This window comes from Choloepus didactylus, chromosome 2 (assembly GCF_015220235.1).
Source record: "Choloepus didactylus isolate mChoDid1 chromosome 2, mChoDid1.pri, whole genome shotgun sequence".
Lineage (NCBI taxonomy): Eukaryota > Metazoa > Chordata > Mammalia > Pilosa > Megalonychidae > Choloepus > Choloepus didactylus.
In genome coordinates, this window is record NC_051308.1 from 54,994,189 (window position 1) to 55,019,259 (window position 25,071).

At 56.7% G+C, this 25,071-nt stretch overlaps 1 protein-coding gene across 3 annotated transcripts; it reads right to left on the reverse strand.

Moving 5' to 3' along the window:
• Positions 1 to 275: 275 nt before the first annotated feature.
• CDK18 (cyclin dependent kinase 18) lies at positions 276 to 24,844 on the reverse strand. Of its 3 annotated transcripts, none has more exons than XM_037824905.1 (16): positions 24,578 to 24,844; positions 9,389 to 9,539; positions 9,032 to 9,171; positions 8,309 to 8,434; positions 7,437 to 7,493; positions 6,434 to 6,548; positions 6,145 to 6,239; positions 5,916 to 5,978; positions 5,166 to 5,289; positions 4,927 to 5,047; positions 4,048 to 4,145; positions 3,713 to 3,818; positions 3,546 to 3,588; positions 2,739 to 2,829; positions 2,379 to 2,433; positions 276 to 1,761 (listed from the first exon to the last, which is right to left on the reverse strand). In XM_037824905.1, exons 2-16 carry the CDS (start codon positions 9,516 to 9,518, stop codon positions 1,668 to 1,670), a joined length of 1,458 nt encoding a protein of 485 aa, XP_037680833.1. In that variant the 5' UTR covers positions 9,519 to 9,539; positions 24,578 to 24,844; the 3' UTR covers positions 276 to 1,667. The 3 variants fall into 3 exon arrangements, with proteins under 3 accessions (XP_037680833.1, XP_037680835.1, XP_037680834.1); XM_037824907.1 differs by having other exon boundaries at positions 2,379 to 2,456; positions 24,578 to 24,843; XM_037824906.1 differs by lacking the exon at positions 24,578 to 24,844 and adding an exon at positions 24,480 to 24,503.
• Positions 24,845 to 25,071: the final 227 nt, after the last annotated feature.

Sequence of the window (25,071 nt, forward strand, 5' to 3'; positions counted from 1 at the left end):
CCTATTTGGGTAGGGGGGTTGCCGGGGCCCACAGCAGCCAGATCCCCAGACCCTGCCCCAGGACCCACTCTTTGCTCTCTTGGTCAGTCCTACTGTGCAGGCAGCAACATGGGCCAGGGCCAGGATGGAGAGCACAGACCCCCAGGGCTGCACCCCTCCACTCCCCTCGCCCCACACCCCCTCCTCCATAGGCAGCTCCAGATGGGCTCCCTGCTGGCTCTGAACTCAGCAGCATCCTGAATCTATCAGGGGAGGGGTTCAGAGATACACACAACCAAGTCTCTCTTCACTTTATATATAAGCTAGCCCCACCCACATTCTGTAGGCCTGCAGAAGGGCCTTGGGTCTTTGGCATCAATCTGTCAAAATCAGCTTTTCTGCATGAGACTGCTCGCTCCTCTCTGTACAACATGAATTAAATATATTATCTGTCTTTGTGCCGAGTCATAGGACATTCGCAGTACAGTGGAGGAGTGTGGGGAGGCTTTCCTCCAGGGAGGGAAGTAGAGGGGCGGGCAGGGAGCTCTGAGACCACCAGGCTGGGCAGGGGGTGCTGAGGGGGTGATTTTTTGAGGAGCCATAGCCCATCAGACTTCCAGCCTCCTGGGGCAGAACTCTGGGGATCAGAGCCTGCCTTCCTCCGCCCCAGACTGAGGCATTTACACGCAGGCCTGTGATTACTCCTCTGGGGAGGGTGGGGGCCGGGGGAGGCTGTGTCAGGATCAGGTACAGCCAGGACAGGGTCCACCTGGTTAGGAGGGGACAGGGGAGGCTGTGCTGGCCCTGAGGAACCAAGGCCAGCCTGGCACGGCTATCAGGGTGGCCCTGCCTATCTGGGTGCCGTCCCCAGTCCCCTGATCTGGGAGCTTATCAGAGCTCAGGGGTGATAAGTGGGAGCCACTCTCGGGGAGGGGTGCACAGGGAGGAGCTTGGGCCACAGCTCCAAGGGCAGCAAGCCCTCTACCACCTGCCATTTTAAGGCAATTCCATTCCGACTGGTGAAATGGTACGGGGGCTGGCGGAGGATAGCCGGAGTGCAGCTGGCAGTACCAGGCTCCTCTAGGCCTAGTAGGGCATCTGTCAGCATCCCATTCAAGCCTGCAGGCACATGGGACCCAGGGTGAGGAGAGGGCCAGGGGGTGCAGGGCAGGGATGGCAAGAAGGGATGGGCTACTATTCCTTCTGTGGCTCCAGGGAAATGGGCCCCTCAGGTGAGGGGTGGGCTTTGGCACAGGTGTGGGCAGCCAGCATTCCAGGATCCCAGAGGAGGTGCCGGGTCCTTTCCTGCTCTCTGAGAGGAAGAAGGTGAAAGCTGGGTGGGCTCCAAGGAGCTGGAAGGGGGCTGTGCCAAACCACTGAGGCAGGCAGAGCCGTGAGGGTGGTGCCCACGTCCGGGGCACGGCACTCAGCCTGGCACCTGGGCTCTCCTGTCTGTGCAGGTCCCGTGCTGGCGCCCAAGCACTTCAAGGTGGGGAACGGCCTGAGAGCCTTTCCTGGGAAGCAGCGCGTGCCCCGCCCCAGCGCAGATGATGGAGGAGTTGACACCCGGGCGAAGGCCAGCGGGGAGGTATGTGGGAAGCGGGGAGAGGAAACGGCCACAGCCAGCAAGGCTACCAGCTGTCTTCTGGACGCGTTCCTCAGTCCTCGGAGGGCAGCGCAGGCCCTTCCTACCCGCGGTTTCCTTGGCATGACCTCAGCCCACAGCCGGAGCACGGTGGGCCACGGCTCAGAAGATGCTCTGCCGCCGGTTTTTCCCTCGACCTGGAGAACAGCAGGGGAAGAGGTGGGACTTCCAGGAGGAAGCTGGGCTGAAGGCTGTGAGCAAGGGCTGAAGCCAGTCGGTCCTGGGTTCAAATCCCCTCTCTGCAACTTAACTGTGTGAAATTGTGACTTAACTTCACAGAACCTCAGTTTCATTGTCTGAAATGCGGAACTTTGACAGTACCCACTTTGAAAGGGTGTTTCAAAGATAGGAAACAGAGAAACATAGAAAACACTTGCCACGGGCAATCTGCTGTTCTAGAAACAAAGTACAGTTCTCCCCGCATGGAGTCTATTTAGAGGGCTCCAGGTTTGCAGGGAGAGAATGCACCAGAAGGAACACGAGCCTTGTCGGGCTACTGTCAGATACAGGTTCTGTCTGGAGTGGGAGCTGAGGGGGGAGGGAAGGAAGTAGCCTGCCAGGGAAAGGGAAAGCAGTGCTTCCTTGCTCCCCATGGGAACCCCTGGAGGGAGGCCAGCGTGGGGAAGACTGTGCTGATTCCCCTTCATGGGAGGGGGCTGCTGGGCCCCTTGAGAGTGCCAGGCCCCCTGGAACCCCAGGAGGAGTAGCCTGATAAGGGGAGGGAATGGGGAGGAGGGCAGGGTCAAGCCCCTACCTGGCTGCTGAAAGGCCAAGCCCCGGTAGCCCGGGTCCTTCTGCAGCTGGATCTCCTTCAGGGAGAAGATGGAGGCAGCTACGGTAAGGAGAGGAATAAGCTGGGTGGGGCCGGCCCTGCTCTGGAAGCCTGCTGCCCCCACACCCACTGCATACACCGAGCTGGGAGCAATGTTTTCAGGTAGGACTGGCCCAGGGGGACCTTTCTGGGCCTTTCAGGCCAGTGTCTTAGGTCCAGAGTCCAGCCTCCTGGTTCATAAATGCAAACCTGAGGAGGGGATGCTGAGGCTGCTTCTGGTGTCTTTTCTAGCTCTCTTGCCCATACCTGCCCCTTCCTCCCTGGCCTCCCTGGCTCACTTACTGTCTTCCAGCTGGTACACATGCTCTCCCAGAGATCGAAAGTAAGGGTGGCTCAGGGCTGCCTCTGCTGACACTCGGCTCTTGGATTCGTACTGAAAGACACAGGGTGGGCTGCTGGGCCCTGGTTGGGAGAACTGTGGGGGCCCCTCTGGACAGTGCTACCCCCATGCTAAATAGATCACCAAGATGGGAGGATCCTGAGTTAATCTGAGAAGCCCCTGGGGTCAGCCACTAGCCCCCCACCTCCAACCTATGACCAGGCAGTCTCAGGGCCTGGGCTCCCAGGTCTCCAGCTCTTAGGAGAGAACCAGAAATGGGATTTCAGGAGAGGGATCTGCTCTTGGGATGAAAATTCAGATGTGAAAGTGGCCGTGATGATGACATAATTTCAATACTATTAATATATAATAGCTAACACTAACAACTGCTCTTTATCACATGTTTACTTCAAGACAGGAACCATACTAAATGTGTTCCATAATCTCAATTTATCCTCATGACCATCTGATAAAATGTGCATTATTAATTCCTTGTATAGTTGAGGAAACCAAGATGTGGAAGTTATGTACCTCCCCAAAGCTACACAGCTAGTAAATAGGTTTGAACTGGGGTTTGAGTTCAGAGTGAGCTGATTCTGAAGTCTGTGTATGGAGGCCAGCACTGTCTCGGGCTTTACTGGTGGGAGAGTAGGGGAGATGGTACAAAGACGTAGGGGCATGAGAGCCACAGGAGTTGGGGCTTAGGGCCCAGGGAGGGATCTGGGGGATTCAGCTGCCCCTCCCTAGGCCCCATGGGTGGGGATACTCACCAGGAGGAGGCTGCTGAGGAGGTTGATGCCTTCACTATCCAACCTGCAAGAGGAAGGAGCTGACAGGCCTTGCCTGTGTAGGGCTGGGGAGGATGGGTGTGTCACCCCACCCAAAAGGAAGAGCCAGGGCCAGGAGTCGAGGGGCAGCGTGGGGAAGCAGAGGCTACCTGGGAGCGTGGCTGATGAGCGGCTGGGGGAGGTACCGGGGGAAGTTGTAGGCTCGGAACTCGGAGATGGCCATCACACCTGGCCACGTGTCTTCTGTAGGGGTCCCTGGGGAGACGAGAGGGGGTGGGAAGGGTATGGGTGATGGGTCAGAGCCCTGGCCTACTTGGAGGGGGTGCAATGTGGGAGGCGAGAACAGAGAATGGCCAAGGATACAGGGGTCCCTGCCCTATTTCGAGTTGGCCAGAGCCACTCTTGCCTGTCCCTGTATGTGCCTGGGCTGGACAGAGGTCTGGCACCCCCTGGTGGTGGAGTAAAGGAACGGCAGGAGACTGACCGAGGAGGCGGAAGATGAGGTGCAGCTCCTCCTTGACCGTGGAGCCGGGGAAGAGGGGCCTCCCTGTGGCCATCTCGTAGTGGATGCAGCCCACACCCCTGCGAGGAGCAATGGGCAGTGGCAGCATCAGACTGTGGCTCCTTGCGCCCGCCCTTCCTGGGGCTGCACCACCAGGGTACAAATGATGCCCGACTACAGGTGGCTGGGGGCGGGGTGGGGGGAGAGGTGGCCGAGGGCAGTGAAGGCTCCAAGCAGAGCACAGCCCCCACCCCCAGCCTGTATAGGGGCTCCCCTAGACCCTAGGAAGCTCTGACCTCTCCCCTTTCACTCTCAGATTTGGGTCTGCACAGCCGGCACCAATGTGGCAGTTTAAGCAGTGTTGTCTGGGTTACCCGCCTCCCCCCGCCAAAAAAAAAGCACTGTACGTAAATCTGTTCTTCTAGGGATCCTTGGGGCATCAGGCACAGTGGCTCTTCATTAGAAACCTGTGTTCCACCTTTAACATTGGGCTGATTTTTCATTCTACACCAACTTGCATGCATGTTAATTTTAACATAAAAATAGTGTATCCCTTCCAAACCTTTCAGTAGAACTGACGCTCATATATACTGTGGGGCCTCCTAAACCCACTGGTGACACCCTCACCCCCACTCATACCCCTGAGGGAACATTCAAGAAGCACAGCCCTGGAGGTTTACCTAGGGTCACGGAAACCCCAATCCATGTCAACTTTTAAACATCCAGTTCAGCAGGACACCATATGGTTTTTAGTCAGAGGAGGAGGTGGTTCTTCTCACAAGCTCAGGGGGAGGTGAAAGGGCATGTGGGGGTGTGGACAGTCCCACCCCCACCCCCACGGTCCCTACCGGGCTCACTCACCACATGTCGATGGGGGTGGAGTACTCCGTGGACCCCAGCAGCACTTCGGGGGGCCTGTACCACAGGGTCACCACCTCGTTGGAGTAGGTCTTTGTGGGCACTGACTTGGCCCGGGCCAGTCCTAGGACAGATGCACCCACAGGTGCTGCCAGATCGACCACCGAGACCTTCCCCACTGCACCCAAATCCCGGGGAGACTGTGTACCCCAGCATGGTTGGATGCCTTCCCCAGGCCTTACCAAAGTCGGCCAACTTCAGCTCTCCCCTCTCGTTGATGAGCAGGTTCTGGGGTTTCAGGTCCCGGTGCAGGATCTTACGGCGGTGGCAGTAAGCGAGGCCCCGAAGCAGCTGGAACATGAAAATCTGGGGGAAGACGGAAGAGAAAGGTGAGTCCCGGCAGGTGGGATCGTGTCCCATCTGGGAGACCCACGGCTGGGATTGGGGAGGGAGAGAAGTCAGCACAAGCACCCCCTGCAGGCCCATCCTGGGCCCCACCCACCCCAGGGAATCACAGGCCCAGGCGAGGGCACCGGGCAGGCTCTGTGACCAGGGAGCTGCTGGGGAGGCACAGCTGGGCAGAAAACCGGCCCACGTGGGGAGCATGTGCTCGATGCTTTAACAGCACCAGAAACATCATCCATCCCTCTGCACTTCCCCGGCAGCCTCCCTGCATTCTGGCAGGTAGCTCCTGGGCAATTTGACACATGGGAAGGCTGCTGCTCAGAGACAGAGACAGAGGGTTTACACCAACAGCGAGAGGTGGCAGAGGGTGTGCATCTGCACAGGTGTGCGCGGGTACAGCACGCAGCCCAGCTGGCACTCACTACACAGCTGTGCCCTTTCCCTCCCTCCTATGTGTAAGATCCAAGCAGGCACAGCAGCTGGGGCCTGGGGGGGTGAGAGGGGGTTCCCTGCTGGGCTTTAGTTCAGTGGATGCCAAGACGGGTGGGGGGCCAGAGGCTGGGGGTCCCTACCACTGAGGCCCTCACCTTGACGTTGTGCATGCTCATGAGGTTGCCACAGTGGTCCAGATACTGCTTCAGGTCACTGTCCTGGAACACAGAGCTGGCTCACTCTCACCCTGTGCCAAACCCCCCCAGCCAGAGGCCAGACTCAGCCTGAGGCAGGGAAGCCCCTCCCCACCAAAGCATCGGAGAACCTGACTCTAGAAGAGGCCTGGACCCTCCCTGAGAGGCCACCCACCCCAGCCCAACTCACCAGGTACTCAAACACCAGGGTGAGGGACCGCTCCGTGTGGATGAGGTCGTGCAAAGTCACGATGTTGGCGTGCTTCAGGTTCTTCAGCAGGGACACTGTGGGGAGACGGGTCCGTCTGGGGCTCTCACACTTCTCTTCCTGGGATCTGCCCCAGGAGTCCTACCTCATCAATGACCCTCATTCCTGGGCTCCCGCGGGGGCTCAGGACAATGAACTCCTCCTCCCCAGTGCCCGGGGCAGGATGTTCCCAGAAGCCGCTGGGAGGGTGCAGGACCCCAGGATGCTGTACCCTCTCGGATGGCAGTGCAGGGTGCCCCCTCCTCATGCTCCAGCCGGATCTCCTTCAAGGCCACTAGGTTCTCCGTCAGTTTGCTGCGCCCTTTAAAGACTGTGGCATACGTGCCCTGGGAACGAGAACCCCGGCAGCCCCGGGCACAGTTCAGGGCCGGCCCTCCTCTGTCCAATGCCTTCCTCCACCCTGTGCCTTTGCTTGCGCTGTGACTTCAGCCTGAGTACCTCCCCCCTTCACCTCCCTTTATGGAAATTATATTTTTCCTCCAAAGCCTACTTCCTCTGTGAAATAGTCCCCAGGCATTCCTCAGCCACAATGAATCGCTCCTTCCTCCAAGCCCCCAGTGCACTAGGCACCTCTCTGTTATAACACCAGTTTTGTCCTTCCATATATTATGTAGAGATTTACATGTTGGTCCACTCTGTGGGTTCCCAGTGGGGGAAGGCCACACCTTCCTCCTTTCTGTACCTCCCCTGGCCCCCACCAGCCTCTAACACAAAGCCTGACTCAGTGGGCACTGTAATTGCAAATAGTTACAGAGTGTTCACCATGTGCCATGCCAGGCAGCATCTAAGAGCTGCAGACAAACTTATTTAATTCTCACCCAGTCCTGTGAGGTAGAACAATTTTTATCTCCATTTGACAGAGGAAGAAACTGAGGCAGAGAGAGGTCATGTGACTTGTCCAAGCCCACGGAGATAGTAAATGGTGGAGCTGGAATTTGAACCCAGGTAAGAAGTACTTGCAGGGAGGACGGGGGGAATAAAGAAAGGCCGGATTCTGCCCAGAACCCAGGGATGGCTGCATTCTCACACCCCTCCTCCAGGACCTGTGCTCACCTCCACACCTGCCAGGGGCTGCACCAGGACTGGGGGGTCAAGGCCATGCCTCTCCAGGACAAGGGCAGTGAGAGGAAGATCAGGGAGGGCAGGGAAAGGCAGTGTCTCTCCTCTCCACCATCCTGTCCGACTGCCCCGAGACACCAAACCCAGCCTCTTACCTCCCCCAGCTTGTCCAGTTTCACATACGTTTCCAGTTTCCCAAAGCCGATGTCTGACTGAGAGGGAGAGAGAGAGGGCCCTGTCGCTGGAGGCTCCAGCAGCCCCCCGCCCCCACTCCTCCAGCCTCTGGGAAGGAGGGAATGAGATCCCCACCACGGACAGGGAACCACTGAGGCTAGCAGGAGGGAGGGCAGCCACAAACCTTCCTCCTTCTCCTCTATCCCTGTGATAAAGGAAGGAGCCCTTGGGAGAGGGAGTTTAAGCATCTCCCAGCCCTGAGTTTCTTCCTCCAATGACAGCTGAGAGTGGGGAGCCCAGAGCTGCAGCTCTGGGGATAGCTGCACACTTTGACCACCTGTCTGTCTGTCTTGCCCAAAGTACAAGCTCCTTGAGGGCAGGTACTGTCTTTTTCTCTGTCATATAGTGTGTCTGGTTCAGAGCCCACCTCCCTGACAGTCTCCCTCAGCATGGCTCCTCTAGCTCAGTGGTTCCCAGCCCTTAACAATACAGATTCCTGGGCCCCCTCCTACCCAGAGAGTTCCATTCTGTAGGATCTGGAGTGAGGCCCAGAAGTCTGTGTTTGTAAGATGCCACCAGGCAGATGTGATAGGCAGCCAGGACTGGGAAGCCCACACCAGCTGGTGCACTGGTCTTACCCTGGTGGAGATTCAGGGGCCCAGGGGTCTTGGAGATCAGCGCCAGCCCCAGGGGGAGCCGTCCAGGGCATGGATGGTGAGCTAGTCAGAATCGACTGTGGCCAGCAGGTGGCGCCAGAGACCCAAGCTGGGATGGGGGACCCCAGGACCCTGGTGTCCGTGCTGGAGAGAGGAGGGTGTACCACCCTGGTGACCCCTGACCTTCTGGAACTCACCAGGGAAGCACGGCGAGACATGCGGCTGAGTGGCTTGGGCAGGTCTGGGTTCTCCAGCTGTAGCTTCTGCAGGAACTCCTGGGGCAGGCGGATATCCATGGGTAGAGAGAGCCTCTTGCTGATGTCCTACAGTGGCCAGGATGAGATGGGGACACAGTGCTTGCTCCCTGGTAGGCTAGGATGGTGGGGCCCTCGCTTTTCCCACCCATGAGAAGCCCGGCAGGACCCTCCCATTTCAGAGCCTGCAGAGCAACCACAGCAGGGCCAGACCTTGGGCTGGGACCCAGGCTCACGGCTGCTTCCAAGATGTGCTCTGCGCCACCTACAGGAACACCCAGGGACTGCTGGGTGACCCTGGGGAGCTCCCTTCCCCTCTCTGGTCCTCAGGATCCCCTCTATTGAATAAGGTTCCTACAAACACTGTGATTCTCTAAGCATAGTTTTTATAGGCCTGGGCACATGTATATGGTAATAAAAATAATAATAACCGTCAAGTAGTCTAGTCGTTGCAACGTGCTAGGAACATTTTAAGCACTTGGCATATATTAACTCATTCCATCCTCACGATGCCCAGAGGTTGAGTCACCTGCTCAAGGTCAGTTAGTCAATGGCAGAGCTGGGATTTGAACCCATGGTGCCTGGCTCCAAGGCAAATACTCTGACGTGCACACATTTGCGGATGCGCACAGCCACACCCCCACGGCAGGGCCAGGAGCCCCGCACCTCCATGGAGAAGCGGCGCTGGTTGTGCCTCCGGTACTGCAGGCTGGGCGATGGCTGTTTGGGGTCCTCTCTGCTCTCTGTGGGGGAGAAGGTGCTGGACTCTGGCTGGGGGTCTCCACCAAGAGGACCGAGCTGCAGATCTGAGAAGGAGAGGCATCAGCTCCCCTCCTTGCCTCTCTGCCCCCGGGGGTGAGGGGGAGTCCACTCCCCCAGTTCCATCCTTCCCCGCCAGCCGCCAGGACCCCCCAAAAGCAGAGTGCTGATAGCACTGTCACAACAGCCAGGAAGGCAGGAGGGGCCTTTGGGGAATGTCAGGGGCGGGAGAGGCGGCTTGGGGAGGGTCCCCGGACCCCTCACCCTCATTCCGCCGGTTGTGGAGCTGGTTGAACTGCTCGGTGAACTCAGCCAAGGATTCCTCGATGGTCTCGGTGCGAGGTACTGACAAGGAGAAACGGCGCTTGAAGTTCTTCATCTTGTTCATTATCATCAGGGATCGGGCTTCCGGGTCCTGCGACAGGAGAATTGAGAACAGGTGAGAACGAGGGTCTACGCCAAATGTGAGTCCAGGGCCTTGGTCTCTGTCTTCCCACTGAACCCGGGACTCAGAGGGCGGAGTGCTGTGGTCCTCCTTGCCGGGAGCTGGGCTTGTGTCTTCTCCACTGACTCCAAGCTCCCTGAGGGTGGCCCTGACCCTCTTCTTCCCACCGAATCCCATCCCTGTAGGATGCCCTTCCTCTGGGAGATAGTCACAGCATCTACCAACCAGGCAGATGCACAAACGAGAACCAGGAAGCCCTCCTGGGCCAGACATTAGCCCTCCAGCTGCTGGGGATCTGAAGAGTTCTGGAGGAAGGGCTGGGATGGCAGGGAGCCTCCCGAATGGTCTGGCTCTTGGGCCAGCAGCTCTTCATCATGTGTGTAGGAGCTGCAATCTGATAACAGCCAGGGAGTCCTTACAGGTGCCATAAGCTGAATATCAGCTCAGTCTACACCCTTACAACACGACCTGCTCCAAACCCCATTTCACACTGACACCGACACCTGAAGGTCCCCTCTCTAGCTTGTCATGTGTCCCAGGAGACAGGGAAAGAGAGGAGAGGGACGAGGGAGGGAAGTGTGGGTCTGAGCTGGCCCAGCCCCATCTCCTCTCTAGCTAAAATAAGGGAGGTCAGAAGCAGTTGAAGGTCTCCAGGGAAACACAGAGGTTTGCTGGAAATGGAGGGGGCCCCAAGGAAAGGGAGGCAGGAGCCCGGCAGGACCCTCCCATTCCAGAGCCCTGCCAGCGGGCCGGGCATCCTCCTTGCACACGATGGGGGAGAGGAACAAGTGCTCTGCTCAGAACCCTGGCTCTGGGTCCCCTCCAGGAAGGCTCCTCCTGCCCTCTTAATGGGAGAACACCCCCCCCCCCTCTGGCCTCCTAATGAGACTTGTGCAAACTGCTTCTCCCCACAAACCCTCCCTTCTCCTTCCTGCCACAAAAACCCAGAGTTGGGCTGCCCCATATTCCCTGACCTCCATGGTTTCATAAGCAACCACTGCAGCCATCCCTTCTTCCTGCTCTGCCCATACCTCCCTCAACTGCAGCAGGGCCTGACCCAAGAGGCCTCAGGGGCTCCCACCCACACCTGTCAAGAAGGCACCAGGAGCCAGCCCTGTGATGGGAAGGGGCCACCTAGTACCCCTGCCCAGCTTTTGCCCACATGCCAGGCACAGCCCATTCCCAGAGGATGCTCTCAGTCCTGCCGCTGGCCAGCATCCTGTTGCCAAGGCAACCAGGCCCCTCCTGGATCCTCCTGATTTAAGGGATTATGGGTCAGTAACAAGTTTGCTTTGCTTAGTGATCACATCCTTCTGTCCTCAGCCAGCCTGGGAGGGTCCCCAAACCGGGCCTAGAGGCTCTGGGCTGCTCCCAAATGCAGCTAAGTCATGGCCCTCTGGTACCCCAGAACCCAAAGTAAGGGGAGGGTCAGGCTGGCTATCCACAGGCTGGTACCCCTCAGATTAGAGCCGTCCATCTGTACTGCCAGCCGAGCCCCATCTGTCAGTGGGTCCTGTTATCTCACTCAGTTCAGCTCAACAAACATGGGTTGGGCACCTACCAGAGCATTGTGCTAGCCCCAAGGGTTACAGGGGTGAGGAGAGGGTGGTCCCTTTTCTCAAGGAACTCAGGGTCTGGTGACACCTCCTCTGAGAAGCCCTCCCAGACTGAGGTGAGGATAGCTGAGAATTATTCTTTCAGTTTCCTTGGCAAAGCCCTAAAGGCCTTCCTGATGCTCCATCCCAAGCTCATTCCTGCTGACCAACTTCAGCGGCTCCTTCGTGGCCCGTGTGATGGCTTCGGCCTGCAGGACTCAGAGCCAGGAAGCTCTCCGAGGGCAGCCACCCTGCCTCACACTCTGTGCGCAGCTTCCAGTCCCAGGGGACCCAGACACTTCTTACTGGTGACTCAGATTTCCAAGCATGACAGAAGAGCTGAGCAACCATTGCAGCCACCCCTTCATCCTGCTCTGCCCCCCGTGAATAGATCAATTATTTTCAAAGTTAGCTGAACATCACAATCACCAGGGAGTATTGTTAAAAAAAAAAAAAGAAAGAAAGAAAGAAAAATTCCAAAAAATCAGATTCTGGTGGCACCTGGGAAACTGTATTTTTAAAAACCATCCTGAATGATTTGGACATGAAACCACACTGGGGAAGTATCTCAAGCCCAGGTAGGGATGACAACCTGCCCAGGTTCCAGATTGCCTATCTCCCAGTTACTGTGCCGAGGTGGGGAATCCTCAGGGCTGGGGAGGGGGCAGAGGGTGGAGGGCTCACTGAGTGCTGTGGGGGGCCCCCCACAGAAGGGAAGGACATGCCTGTTTTGGAAACGGGCACATCTGTGCTGCACTTACTGATGCCCTGGGCTTGCTCAGTTACTCTGGGGGCGGGGCTGGGGGCGGAGCAGGGTGGTGATGGAGGGAGCACGGAGGGAGGCGCTTGGCTCCCAGAAGACCTGAGCTCTGCCCTGCGCTCGGCCTGGCAGGGACCAGCCACGCCTCCTTCTAAAAACAGGGTTTCCCCATAAAGCTGTCCTGCAGTCTGGGATTTATGGGATGGCGGGTTGAGTTTGCGGCTCAGGAATCCACCAGTAGCCACCATAAATCTCACACCATGGCTCTCGCCTGTGCGTAGGGGGAAGGCGAGCTCATTACAAACCTTCTAGGAGGGAGGCCCCCGAATTTCTGCAAGACAAAGGAGAACCAGCGCTAATCACATCTGCTCTCCCCACAGTTCAGTTAGGAGTAAGGAGCCACCAGCTTGCGCTTGGGATGGACTGGAGGGTGGGACACTAATACAATGGCCAGGGGGAGGGTAAAACTGGGTGCAGCTAACTAGGGAAGAATGTGGGGTCAAGGGATGCAGGAGGGATGGGGACCTGCTGTTCTCCCCCTACGTCCAAGAAGAGACCAAGAGGAAGTGGCTGACACTGTAGCAGGAGGGATGGAGGGCAGATGTAGGGATGGACTTCCTCATGGTGATGGGAACAGGCGGCTGGGGGTGGTGACCACAGCAGGGAGTGGACGCCTCTCTCTGCTGGGGACAATCAGGCATTGAACCCGGCAGGGTCTTGGGTGTGACAGGGCAGACTGGGCAGTGAATGGTCTGTTGTTCCCTGGCTCAAGACACAGGGTGCCTTCTGTCACTTTTCCCTTGGGAGAGACAGCTCCTCAGATTTGGGGGTCGAGGGGGAAGGGAGACAGGAAAGAGCCCTGTCACCTTGGTGCTGTCTGCCCCTCACCCCCAACTGGGGACAGAAGGGCTCAGTGTGACCCAGCCTGAGGCCAGCTCAGGGCCGGGCACAGTGTGGCCTTTGTCCCCAGGCCAGGAACCATCTGGGGCTGTCCTCGTGCAACTGGTGCCAGGGGAAGAAGGCAATGGGTGTCCAGGGATGCTGGGCTGGTCGGGGCCCTGGGTGGGGGGCTACAGGAGAAGCAGAGGCTCCCTCAGGAGCTGGGTAGGGTAGGCAGGCAGACCCCCAACCAAGCCTTCCCACCTGCCCCCTTCCTCCTGCCCAGGTAGGTCCATCCAGTTCTGGACCCACCTCCCCTCACTTCCCCCTGGGCACATACCAGCCGGCCCAGCACTTCCTGCTGGTGCCAGAGAAGTGGGTGGCACAGCAGGAGGGAGGGGGAGCCAGGCCAGGAGACCTGCAGGACACCCAGCCCTTGCCCGGAGGCCACTGTGCATCCAGTGTGAAAGGGTGAGACCCCAGAAGGCTAGAAAGGGAAGACGCAGACCGTCCGTCCCAAGCCCTCCCTTTCCCCACGAGGACCCTGAGACTTCCAGGCGGGGAACTGACTGCTCAAAACCGCGCAGCAATTTCCTGGCTGTTGCCAAGAACACAAACACCGTGACCACATTGCTCCCTTCTTCTCCTGACAGGAACCCTCTCGCCCCTGCCCCCTTCCTGTTGCCCAGGTTTTAAGGCTGTTTTCTCCTCCAGGTTTTCTCCCCTCCAGGGCTGCTTTCCTCCACTCCCCTGCTGAATTACAAGTCTGACAGACCCAGGTTCAAATTCTGGTGCTGCCACCAACAGATTGTGTGATCTTGATTATGTTATATGATCTCTCCTAGCCTTGGTTTTATTCATTTAATAATTATTTACTGAACACTTACAATATGCCAGGCACAGTTTTAGGCCCTAAGAGTTCACTGGTGAATGAAACCGACATTCATCCCTGCCCTCCAGGTGCTTGCATGCTAACGAAGGGGAGGTAACAGACAATAAACAAAATAAATACATAAAATAAACAGGATGTTAGATGGTGATAAGTGCAATGGGGAAAAATAAAGCAGGAAAGAGGGACAGGGTGTGAGAGGTGGGGTGTTGTGATTTCAAGTGATCAAGAAGGCCTCCCTGAGAGGGTGACATCTGTGGAAAGATTCCAAGTAGGTAAGGGAGCCAGTCATGTGGAATCTGGAGAAAGCAGGTGCAAAGGTCCTGAGGCAGAAGTGAATGTGGTGTGTTTCAGGAACACCAAGAAGCTAGCGTGGCTGCAGACGAGACCAGAGGGGAACAGGCAGCCTCGTGGGATATGGGAGGGTTTGAGCAGGGGAGGCACATGATCACACATGGGTTTGAATGGCTCGCCCCAGCCACTGTGCTGAGAATGGATTGCACATGGATAAGGGGAGAAGCAGGGTGCCCAGTCAGGAGGCCACTGCAGTGATCTAGTGGAAAGAGGGCAGTGGCTGGGCCCAGGGTGGGCACAGTAGAGGGCGGGTGGTGAGAAGTTGGTAGATTCTGGATTATTTTGGAGGCGGAGTCAAAGGGATTTGCTGATAACAGATTGTGTGTGCTGTGTGAGAAAGGAGATAAGAGTGACTCAGGGTTTTTGCCCTGGGCAACTGGAAGGGTGGAGTGGCCATGTGAGATGAGGAATGCAGGGAGTGGAGGTTTGGGTGGGCAGATCAGGAGTTGGGTTTTGAGCAGGTGGTTTGCAATGTCCCATGGACATCTGAGTGGAGACACTGAATGAGATAACACACAACACAGTGCTGGCCCAGTAAAGGTTAGCTCTCCTCTCTCCATTTCGTCTCTCGAGAACCTCCTCAAAGGTAAAGATTCGCAGGAAAAGAGGCCCCATGTAAACTTCACTGAGGGGTGCCCTCACAGACCTCACAGACCTCCTTTTGGTGCCTAAGACCCCAGGACAGAACAGGGGCAGGAAGCAGGGAACATAGTCCTAATCCGGGGGCCTGAACTACTAGACCGAGAGGGAAACGCCAAGGAGCCAGGGTCCCCCTTACTTATTGCCCCCTCCACCAAAATGAGAATGGACTGATGCAATGCAGCAAGACCACACGGAGCGGGCCCAGAGCCGAGCAGGGGACCAGGCCTCCTTCTCTCACCCCTTACCCCAGGACAACCTCTGCCAGGACCCAGGCCTAACACCTGCCCCAGGGCTGGGAGCCCCTGACCTTGAGACCCTGGAGGGAGAGAAGGAGGCTTGGCAGAGCATGCAGGGACTCGGAGAAGTAGCTTCCACCTCAGAGAAGCTCTGACTAGAGACTGGTGGGGAGGGAAGGACAGGGTTAGTTTCCCATCTTAACCTCCAGGGAGCTGGGTTTTGAGTTGCTTCTCAGCAAACCCTTGAGGTACAGCCCCTTGCGTTCCTACTGAACACCCCCCCCCCACCCCCCAGCCTGCACCAAGGTCCTTCCTTCAAGACATGGGCCCTGCCTTCCTCTCTGGCTTCACCTCTCCCCTCTCCCCACCACTCTGGCTCTGCTTCCAGCAATGTCCCCTGTGTGATGTTCAGGTCTCTTGGGTCTCTGAAAGCTTCCTGGACCCCCAGGACCGGCAGGCACCCCTCCGCCGTGACAGCATACTCAGAACCAGAGAACCGTAATAGACATTTGTTCACCTGTCACCCCTCCCTCGGGAATCTCCAGTCCCTTTCCCTGGTGCTGGCCTGACATGCACCAGCCCATCCGTCTGCTTCACAAACGTATGTCGAGCACCTACTGTGTTCCAGGCACGAGCTAGATGCTGCCCCACGTCCCCGTTGTTGTTTCTTTCCTTTTCGACCTCAGTCTCTCTGGGCCCAGGCACAGGGTTGAAGAATATAACTTCCCATTGCCCACTTTCTGAAGCCCAGGGGGTCTGAGCCTCAGTCTCAAAGGTTGACCACCAGCCGGGATCCTCCCTCCCTCTCCCTGCCCCTCGGGCTCCTTGGCCACTCAGCCATTCTGGGCCTTTGGGCAAGCTTCAAAAGAGCTGGAGACCAAGGCTCACCGGGTTTGCAAATGTCATGAGCGGAGACGGAGACGGGAGGCACGCCCTCCTCCCTGGATAACTCTGCCTGCAGGGAGCAAGGCAGATACCATCTCTTCCTTCACCCTCTTTCCCGGCATGCGTAGTGGGAGGCTGTAGTTTTCTTGGCCTGCGACAGACCTCAGCAGAAGCAAAAACCCTGGAGCCCTCATCTCTGACCTCTCTCCCTGCCCCTGCTCTGGCTTGGGATGGGAGAGGCTGTGAACCCGAAGCCTTTGGGGCAGCCAGAACCAAGGAGGACCAGCCAGGCCTCAGTCACCCTCTCAGTGAACAGATGCTCTGGACAGGGAAGGAGCTCGGGGAAGACTCCCTCAGCCTCTGTGCAGAATGCAGGAAGCAGGCAGGGAAGGCCTTCTGGAGACCAGCCGGGCCAATCTGCAGGATGCCTGTCAGGAGGCCAAGTGTCTGGGGCTCGGGGTCGCCCTTGCTCTGGACAAATGCACTACTGACCCCTTCAGTGTCCTACTCTGACTGCAAATGTCCTACAGTGAGGGCCACATGCTGCCAAGCCCTGGGGTTTAAAATTCTCTGACGTTTTGTGTCATGGAAGACATCTCAGCTCTACCACGTCCTAGCACTTGAGCAGGGAAGACACCCCAGGCCTCGGTCTCCTTGTCTGCTAAATGGGGATAATACCTCACCTCCAGTCCAACTGCCCCCAGGCTGCTGGACTTAACTTTCTAAGCTGCTTCCTGATGACATCATCCCTGTTTAAAATCCTTCAGTGCTAATAGCGCCCTCAGGAAAAACCCAAACTCCAGGGCCCAGTGGACTGGGCCCTTGTGCTTTGATCCCTGTTTCCTTGGTGTTCCCAGCAAACCACACTCACACCCCACGGCTTTGCACATGCTGTTCACTTCAGCCCTGGATGCCCTTCCTCATTTTTCCCTTCCTGAAACTGCTTCAAAACTCAACTCCAGTGTTGCTTCCCCTGGGAAGGAGGCCACACCTCCTTCCTCTAGGTAAAATTAGATACTTCCTCCTTGTTGCTTCCATAGCAGCCTGTATACACTCCTAACTGGACTGAATTGTCAGGACAAAAATAGGGGCTTAATCATTTCTGTTTCTCTAGTGCCTTAAATAGTGTAAGGAATCGACCAGGAGCTCAGCGAGTGCTGGTGGAATGAAGGAATAAACGACTGGCTTAGACCATCTATTCACTGTGTCTTAATTACTTGTTGAAGCCCCTTTCCTCTTTAATGTTATACTGTCATATTAACATTAGGCCCCTCGAGGACAAAGATTGACTCTTGGCCACCTTCAAACCTCCAGGGCACATTCTATGTGCAATAAGTGCTCGCTCCCTCGCTTCTACTTTTAGGCAGGCCAGGGACCTGTCTCTAGGTTTCTCTCCGCCTCTCTGGCCAGCTCCACTCTTAACAGTTGGAACTTGAGCACAAGCAGGACTGGCTTCGCCCTTGCCCTCTTTCCAAGCCCTCTGGAGCGAGCTGGGCTGTCCAGTCAACCAGCCCTGGACTCACTGAGACATCTTCCTTCTTCAGTTCCCTTGGGTTTCAGAGAAAGAACTGGAAGACAGGTCAGGGTGAAGGGCAAGGCGGGTAAGGGCCAGGAGAACTAGCAAACTGCCCCTCACCTGAGGCTCTGGGAATGGAGGCTCATAGATCATCTACTGAGATTTTCTTTCTGACCCTTTTTGGGGACCTGGCTAAGGCTCGTCCACAATCAAGAGGCTGTGGACTTCTGAGTGAGAAGATGGGACAAGGAGCTCTCTGCCAACTCTGATCCTAGTCATCTGAATTTCCCAGACCAGAGGTGGGAGCCAGGGGCCCGTGCAGGCAAGGCTCCCACCTCACACATCCTCCTTCCAGACAAGGCCCTCCTTACCCTCCTGGGCAGGGGAGATCCTTCTCAGCTGCTTTTAACAGCCCCTGTTAAAGACCCTCAAGGAAGGTCCCTCACCTACAAAGTCCAGTGTTTTCAAAACCCCAAAGTCTGGAAGCCCTTCTGCCCTATTTAAATACCAAAGGACAGCTTATGTCTGTTTCCTCTCCATTTGCTTTAGTGCAGACGATGATATCCAACATCTCTGATACAGTCACTAGAAGAAATAAAGAACATCAGGCTCACCCACCCTTGGGCCTTCCCTCCTCCAAATGGAAGCAACAGTTTTCTCAGTGGCTTGTCATGGGACCTCTATTAGTGTCCCTGTGGTTTTCTCCCCATGCCCAACTTTAGCAATGGAACTGAAGGGGCCTGTAAGCCCCGGGCATCCCTGGGGACCTCCCGGTCTCATGGTCTGGAGGGCAGGAGGGGAGGAAGGGAGGCTTTCCCAGCATCTCAAGATCATAGGCCTATTTATACTCCACTCCCACCCCCTACACTCCCCAGTCTGGCCCACACTGCCCCAGGCCCTCATGCCGACAGGAACCCCTGGCCAACCTTCTCCACTCTTTCCTCGTTCCAATCTGAGTGATCAGTCTAAGAGAGCAGCCACACTGTCACCCCCAATGACAACTCCAGCAGGCTCCTCTGACTGGCTCCCAGCTCTGGTCAGCTGGATTTCCCCTGCCCACCCTCTCTCCCCCTCGGCCTGGCCTCCCTCCCCGCCGGGCCTGGTGGGTCCGGATGTTACCTTGACCTAGATGGCCCTCCCACTCCTCCCTGCCTCCTCTCCAGCTTCTCCTCGGGGAAGCTCTAACTGTCCCCTGTGTCAGGGTCACCCACCTGGCCAGAGACCAAGCCCCTCGTGGGAGGTACAGGTTTATTCCAGTCACTCACTCATTTCACGGGCAGCTGCCCTGCACCAGGCCCCATCTAGGCCCCTGCCTCGTACTCCCCTCTCTGGCCTCCTCATTCTCCTCCTACTTCTTTCTCCCCGCAGGGCCTTGTGTTCTCATCTTCTCTGCCTGCCCCCTGTCTGTGGGCATCCCCCCGAGTTCCCTCTTTGGCCCTTTGCTCTTCCCCATCTACACACTCTTCCGGGGTGACCTCATCCTCTCCCCTGGTGGAAACCACCACCCACATGCTGATGACTCCCCCAGCCCCCGAGCCTCAGCTGCACGGGTGCAGATGCCCACTGGGAGTTGCAACCTCCGTGTGCATGTCCCCCGAGAGTCTGAGAAACTAGAATAACCCCCCTGAGCCTAGGACAGTCTTGGAGATAGCAAATAGTTGGACTGAGATGTACTTTTAAGTGAATAGGGCAGACGTATACAACCTATAAAAGCTGTATGTGTGATATATATGCACACATGTCATATGCATGGATATATAAATAGAAACTGCAAAAAATCCAGAAGGAGAGAACTCAAAATGCTAACAGCAGTTACATCTGAGTGGCAGGATTATGGGTGACTTGAACATTTTCCCTTTGCTTATGTGCATTTTCTAGTTTTTTCATCACAAACATATATACTGCTTATGTAATAAGAAAACAGTAACACTTCTTTTTAAATGAAATGGAAGTACTTTTATACTGATATTCCAGAACTGTTTAGAGCAAGGCCTAGGGAGAACCACAATTATCTTGAACAGGGGTCAGTAAACTCTTTCTGTAAAAGGCCAGATGGCAAAAATGTTAGGCTCTGCAGGCCACATGGTCCCTGTCACAACCTCTCAATTCTGCCAAAATAGCACAGACGCAGCCGTAGACAAAGCATACACGAGTGAGCGTGTCTGCCTGCTAAGACGACTTTACTTATGTACACTAAAATTTGAATTTTATATAATTTTCAAGTATCATGAAATACTCTTCTTTTGACTTTTTTTCAACCATCAAAACACATAAAAACCACTGTTAGCTCAAGGCCGTACAAAAACAAGTGCTAGGCTGAACTTGGCCACGGGCCCTGGTTTGCCAAACCCTGCCCTTGAGCATCCAATGCCTGTGTGGTGGTTTGGAGCCAGCATCCACTTCTTTGGAAGGTACTTTTTCTCCTGCTCTCAGACAAGGGCGAGGCTGTCTAGAGTTTCCCTGCACATCTGAGTAGCGGCAAGGACTAAGTGCACAGGCCTCAGCTGGGGAAGCCCCTGTACTCCCAAGTTTGGAGGAGCAGAAGGCTGAGTCCCTCCCGGATTCTCAGGGCCACTGCTCACATTGTTTGCAGGACTAGCAAAAGTTGGAACTGTAAATCAGCAGTCCTCGATGGGGCTTTAGAAATCCCCTGGTCTGTGCCCTCATTTTTCAGGTGAAGAAGGGAAGACTCTGTGACCTGCCCAAGGCCACACAGGTTGATAGAGCAGAAGTGAGACTAGAACTGAGGGCTTGTGACTTTGAGTGCAATGCCCTTTCTGCACCCCAAGAGCCAGCAGTGATGGTGGGGGAGCACCGCAAGGGCCTGCCCAGAGATGGCATTTCATCCACCAGGCACCATTGCCAGGGAAGTCGGCAGCCCACTCACAGGCCGTCTTCCACAGGGGAGAAGCCATGGCAGGTCTGGCATTGCACAGAACGTGGCGCCCGGCCCAGCCTGGTGGGGGAGATGGTGCCAGCTGGACACAGTGCCAGCAGCAGGGAGGGGCTATGGCCCCTCTGCTAGCCTCATCCTGTGCCCTGCTGGGAGAGCTGGGCTGGAGCCCCAGCATGGCTTACATCACGAACACGATGTCTGCCGGCAAGGACCTACCACCTACCTGCTTCCGGGCCTTGTCCCCTGCTGAGCCTGATCGCCTAGCAAGGTCTCCTTTGCTGGTGGCTGGGGACCAGAGGAGAGAAGATGCCCTGGTTCCTGAGGGTCCCCACCCTCCCCAAGGCAGCAACAGACAGGCTTCTTTAAAGAAGCGAGGTGTGAGGACAGAAATCAAGAAGATGATAAATGGAGAGGGAGTGAGGAAAGGTAGAAACATTTAAAAACAGAGTCTCCTTTCCAATTTGGGGTCTGAGACCTGGTTTCTCATTTCAAAAAAAAGATACTGAGCAGATGCCAGGGTGCTGAGATGCCAAATGGAGCACGCTGTCTCCATTCACCACCCTCATTGATAATGCCATTAGGACAGGCCCAAAGCTAGGAGTGCCATGAACATTCTCCCAAGTGAATCCTCACAAGCACGTGAGGAAATACTATTATTCTCCCCGTTTCATAAAGGAGGAAACTGAAACTTGGATGAGCAAATTACTCAACCTAAGGCAACCATTACTGAGTGACACAAGCAGGAGTTGAACTGACCCACCCATGGTGGCAGGAGACGCATACTCAGCATATAAATAATGAATGAACGTGTCAATCTGCCACTGTTGGGTCACCTTGTCTATACTCAATCCCTCTGTCTCCAGGGGAGACTTTACTTAATATCTGGGGTGGGGGGTGGTGGTGGCACATGGCAGGGACCATTATTAAGAGTTCTAGGAAGGACGATCTCACCACTGTCCCTTCAGAAGTTCTGGCCAGTGTCTCGCAGACCAGGGTACCCTCACTTGGTCTCACCAGAGTCACTCCTGCTGTCAGGGAGTTTCAAGACCCCTTCCAGTTCAAAGCCAAACTGCGCACTATCTGTATCCCCTCTTCCCTCTCCCTCTGCCTCAGACAGAAGCATGGAGATTTCAGGAGCATAAGGTTCTCCTTCAGACAGCAGGGCTGGCTGAGATGCACCTTTAGCTTTCCCTCTTCCCGATCTGCTGCTGTGCCCCTGGCCAGCTCCACCAGGCCCAGCCACCAGCCCTGTAGCAATCCCTGAGCCCCAGACCCTCCGCCCGAGCTGCCCTGGGTTCTGTGCGTGCGTGCGTGTGTGTGTGTGTATGTGTACACATGCATGCAGCTGCACTGGCCAGTATAAGCCTAACCTTGGTCCGTTCCCACCCACTGGAGATGGGAAAGTGCCCACTCAGCCGCTCAGGCCTGCAGAGTGAAGGCGAAGGCTCCAGGGTCGGGGAGAGAAGGGGTCACCGTGGGACACAGGGCCAGGAGAGAGAAATGTGACTCGTTCCCAAAGAGGTGAAGCTAATCAGGTGGGTCTGGAGCCAGGCCAGCCACTCCCTGACGGACAGCGGAGCAAAACAAGGACTGCAATTAAGTACTGGGAGACGGTCTTTCTACTCAGGGGGATGGAGGCTGCCTGAGGCCCCTCAGAGCAGGAGGTGGGGATTCTCTGGTCCCCAGTGCCTGCCTCACTCACATTCTGGAAACTAGAGAGCAGAGCCCACCAGGGCACGATTCCTGGTTCTCTTCCTCGCAGCCCTCCTTCTCACCCTGGAAGAGCAGGACAAGGCCCAAGCCTAATGTTGGAGGAAAGCCTGCCTCCTTCTCTCCCCCAGAGCAGGGCACTGTGCAATCACCAGGAAAATCCCTTTCAAAGAACCAGCACCCCTACAGCTGCTGGTTATTTAGCATCTGCCATGTGCCAGGGCTAGTATGTGCCAGAGCTGGATTCCAGCAAGACCCTAGGCTTTCCCTCCCCTTGGGGTCTCAAGCCCAGTAAAGGAAGTAAAAAGGGAATCACGGGAGAGGACAGATGGAGGTGCTGCTGACAAAAGTCCAGAACAGGGTGGCCTCAAAAAGGTGAGCCCCAGTTGGAGCTGGGAGGAGCCAAGCCAGGCTCTGCCCTACACGGTGGGACCCGTTTTTCTACACACAGGAAGGCCCAAGAAGGCAGAGGACCAAGCTGAGTCTGTAGGGGGAACAAATGCAGCCCTAAAGGCCGGAGGGAGAGGCTGCTAAGATAGGCAGTGCGATTCCGTGAGACTGTAAGACTAGGAACCTACTTGTTTCTCAGATCTGGTGCCCTTTTCCCTGTGACCCACCAAGAAGTCTGGCTCTGCCTGGCACAGGGCCTCATTACTCAGATCACCCTCCCCTCCTTAATTCTCCTGAGGATGGATGCAGAACCAGAGAACCCCAGAATAGGCTAGGATCTCCCCTGACGGAGCCGGGACGGAGAGCAGGGGCTTAGGGTCAGATCGAGGTGGGCTGGGCCTCGCTGCTGTGGGACCTTGGGAAAGTTGGTCTCTGAGTCTCAGTCTCCTTCTCCTGTAAAGTGGGGACAATAATATGTACTTTTTAAGGTTGTCATGATACTTACGGTGCTTAGCACATGGTAGGTATTCAATAAATGGTAGCCACTGAAGCATGCAGAGAGCAGATATAACTTACTGAAGTGTGTTCTGGTTTCTGGAAACCCCAGTACATTTGGGAAGAATGAAGGCTCTATTCTCCAGGCAGGGCCTGGGCAGCCAGCGGAGAGAGTCCTAGGAACCTAATGGTGAGTGAGGTCCCAACACCCCCAGGGAGCAGAGGCAGTGGGATGTCAGCCCTTCAGGCTCATCAGCTGCACACAAGGTGGCTGCATTGGGACAGGATAACCCTGCGACAGGAGCTTTGCTGTGGCAAGGTGACCCTCTGCAGAGCGCCTTAGGATGCCGACCTCCACCCGGGGCCAGTGTTGCCTGGGGGATGGTGCTTGGCCTTCCCCAGCCCCACCCCCAAGCCAGGCTAAAAGCAGGTGATTTCTGAGGGCGTGCTGCCAGCCAGACAGTTGAGGCTTCCTCGAAGATTCTGCTCTCTCAGGCCAGTGTCCAGGAATGTGGTGTAAGTCCGTGCGGGGTGGTGAAAGCCACACTGACATGCCGAAACTCCCAGGCTGCTGACACAGGAGGGGCAAGCCTGCGGTGTCAGTGAGTCACAGGGTCCAGGCTGTGTGGGGGGAATGGCGGGAAGACAGCAGAAGCCAGGGGAGGAGGTTCTGGGGAGCTGACCCCCACTCCTCACAACCACAACTCGCCCACCTCTGTTGCCAGGAAGGGGCTCAGAGAGAATTAGAAAGAGGCCACAGGTGCCTAGGAGGGTGTTGACACCCCTCCTCCCCAGCATAGAAAATCAGTTACTGTCTCAGCAACCTGACTCCCACCATAAGGCCTGGGGACACTCCAGGGAAACCCCTCCCCCCAAACCAGGGAGATGAAAGAGGCCTCCAGTCCATACCGCATCTCAGATTCCTAATGGTCTCCCTGACATATACTAAGAACAGAGTCCTTAAGTCACATCTCCCTAGTCCAAGCGCTACCCCCCTCCAACACACACCTTTCCACTACTGCATTAACCCCTTGTCTGCTGCTGCTGGGGTGGGGCAGGTCAGAGGCAGCCCCTTTGGTCTTCTCCAGTGGGCAGAGAGAGGAGGCAGCAATCTCCAGAGGCCCGCCCCGCTCTCCACCAGCTCTGGGACCAGCAGGGCTTCCGCGGGAGCCCTCCCACATTCACCCCAGGTCTCTGCTCCCCAACCCGCTCCTCCAGCCCAAGCCTGCTGCTCTAGAAATTTCACCAGAGCTTTTGTAAGCCCCTTCAAGGTGGCGATCTGGAACCGCACCCCAGGGATCTCTCCTCACCAAGACTGCTGACCCTTGTCCTTCCCAGAAGGAAGGGCTCTTAGAAAGCGCCTGGTAGGAGAACTGGAAGGAAAACTTTGCTTTGTACGGTTCAGGCGGGAGCCCAGGGGCCAAAGTGGGTCCCAGATGGAGACTCACTGGGGACAGGGTGGGGGGTGAATTTGAGAATGAAAAATAGCTCGCTGTCTCCTAAGCACCTGGAAATTGGGAGTGCCCATTACCAGGCATCACCCACCGGGTAACACACACGCGATCTGCATTCTGCGATCTCCCTACGTCGCTCCGGTATTTGCCTCCAACCTCTCGCCCCACGGCAAAAGCAGAACTGCGCCTTTAAGAACCGCTCCGCTTACCTTTGCCCGCTCGGTCTACTCGGCGCCGCGATGCCCCCTCCTCCTCCGACCGGCCTCCCCTTCCCGGACGAGCCACCCGCGAAGCCCGCGGGACTCACCGCGCGTGTCCTGGGGGCCGCGGCGCGCCGGCTCCCGCCCACGACGGCAGGGGCGCCGCGGGGTTGAGCGCCGTGCCCTGCGCTCTGCGCCCTGCGCCCTGCCGGGATCCCTGCCCGGGCTCGGGGCTGCTCCCCTGCTCCGGAAAGGTGAGCGGCTCCCGGGAAGAGCTGCAACCTGAGCTAGAGGAGGAGGAGGAGGGAGAAGGGGAGGGGAAGGAGGGGGTGGAGGAAGGTGGGGAAGAGGAGGGAAGAGGAGGAGGAAGGGAAAAACCCGGGCCCCGTCAGAGTTTTTCACACGTACAAGTTGACTCCTCCTCCGTCCCTCCGGCCCTGCCCACAGCCGCTGCCAATCCCCAGGGCTCCCTCTGCCCGGGTGCCCACCCCTTTCTCCCACTCTGGGAACCAGGGTCCAAGTGCCTCTTCCGGTTTCGTTCCTTGGCCAGGCCCCCACCAGCTTTGCGGACTGGGCCTGAGAGGTCTGACTATGGGATGAA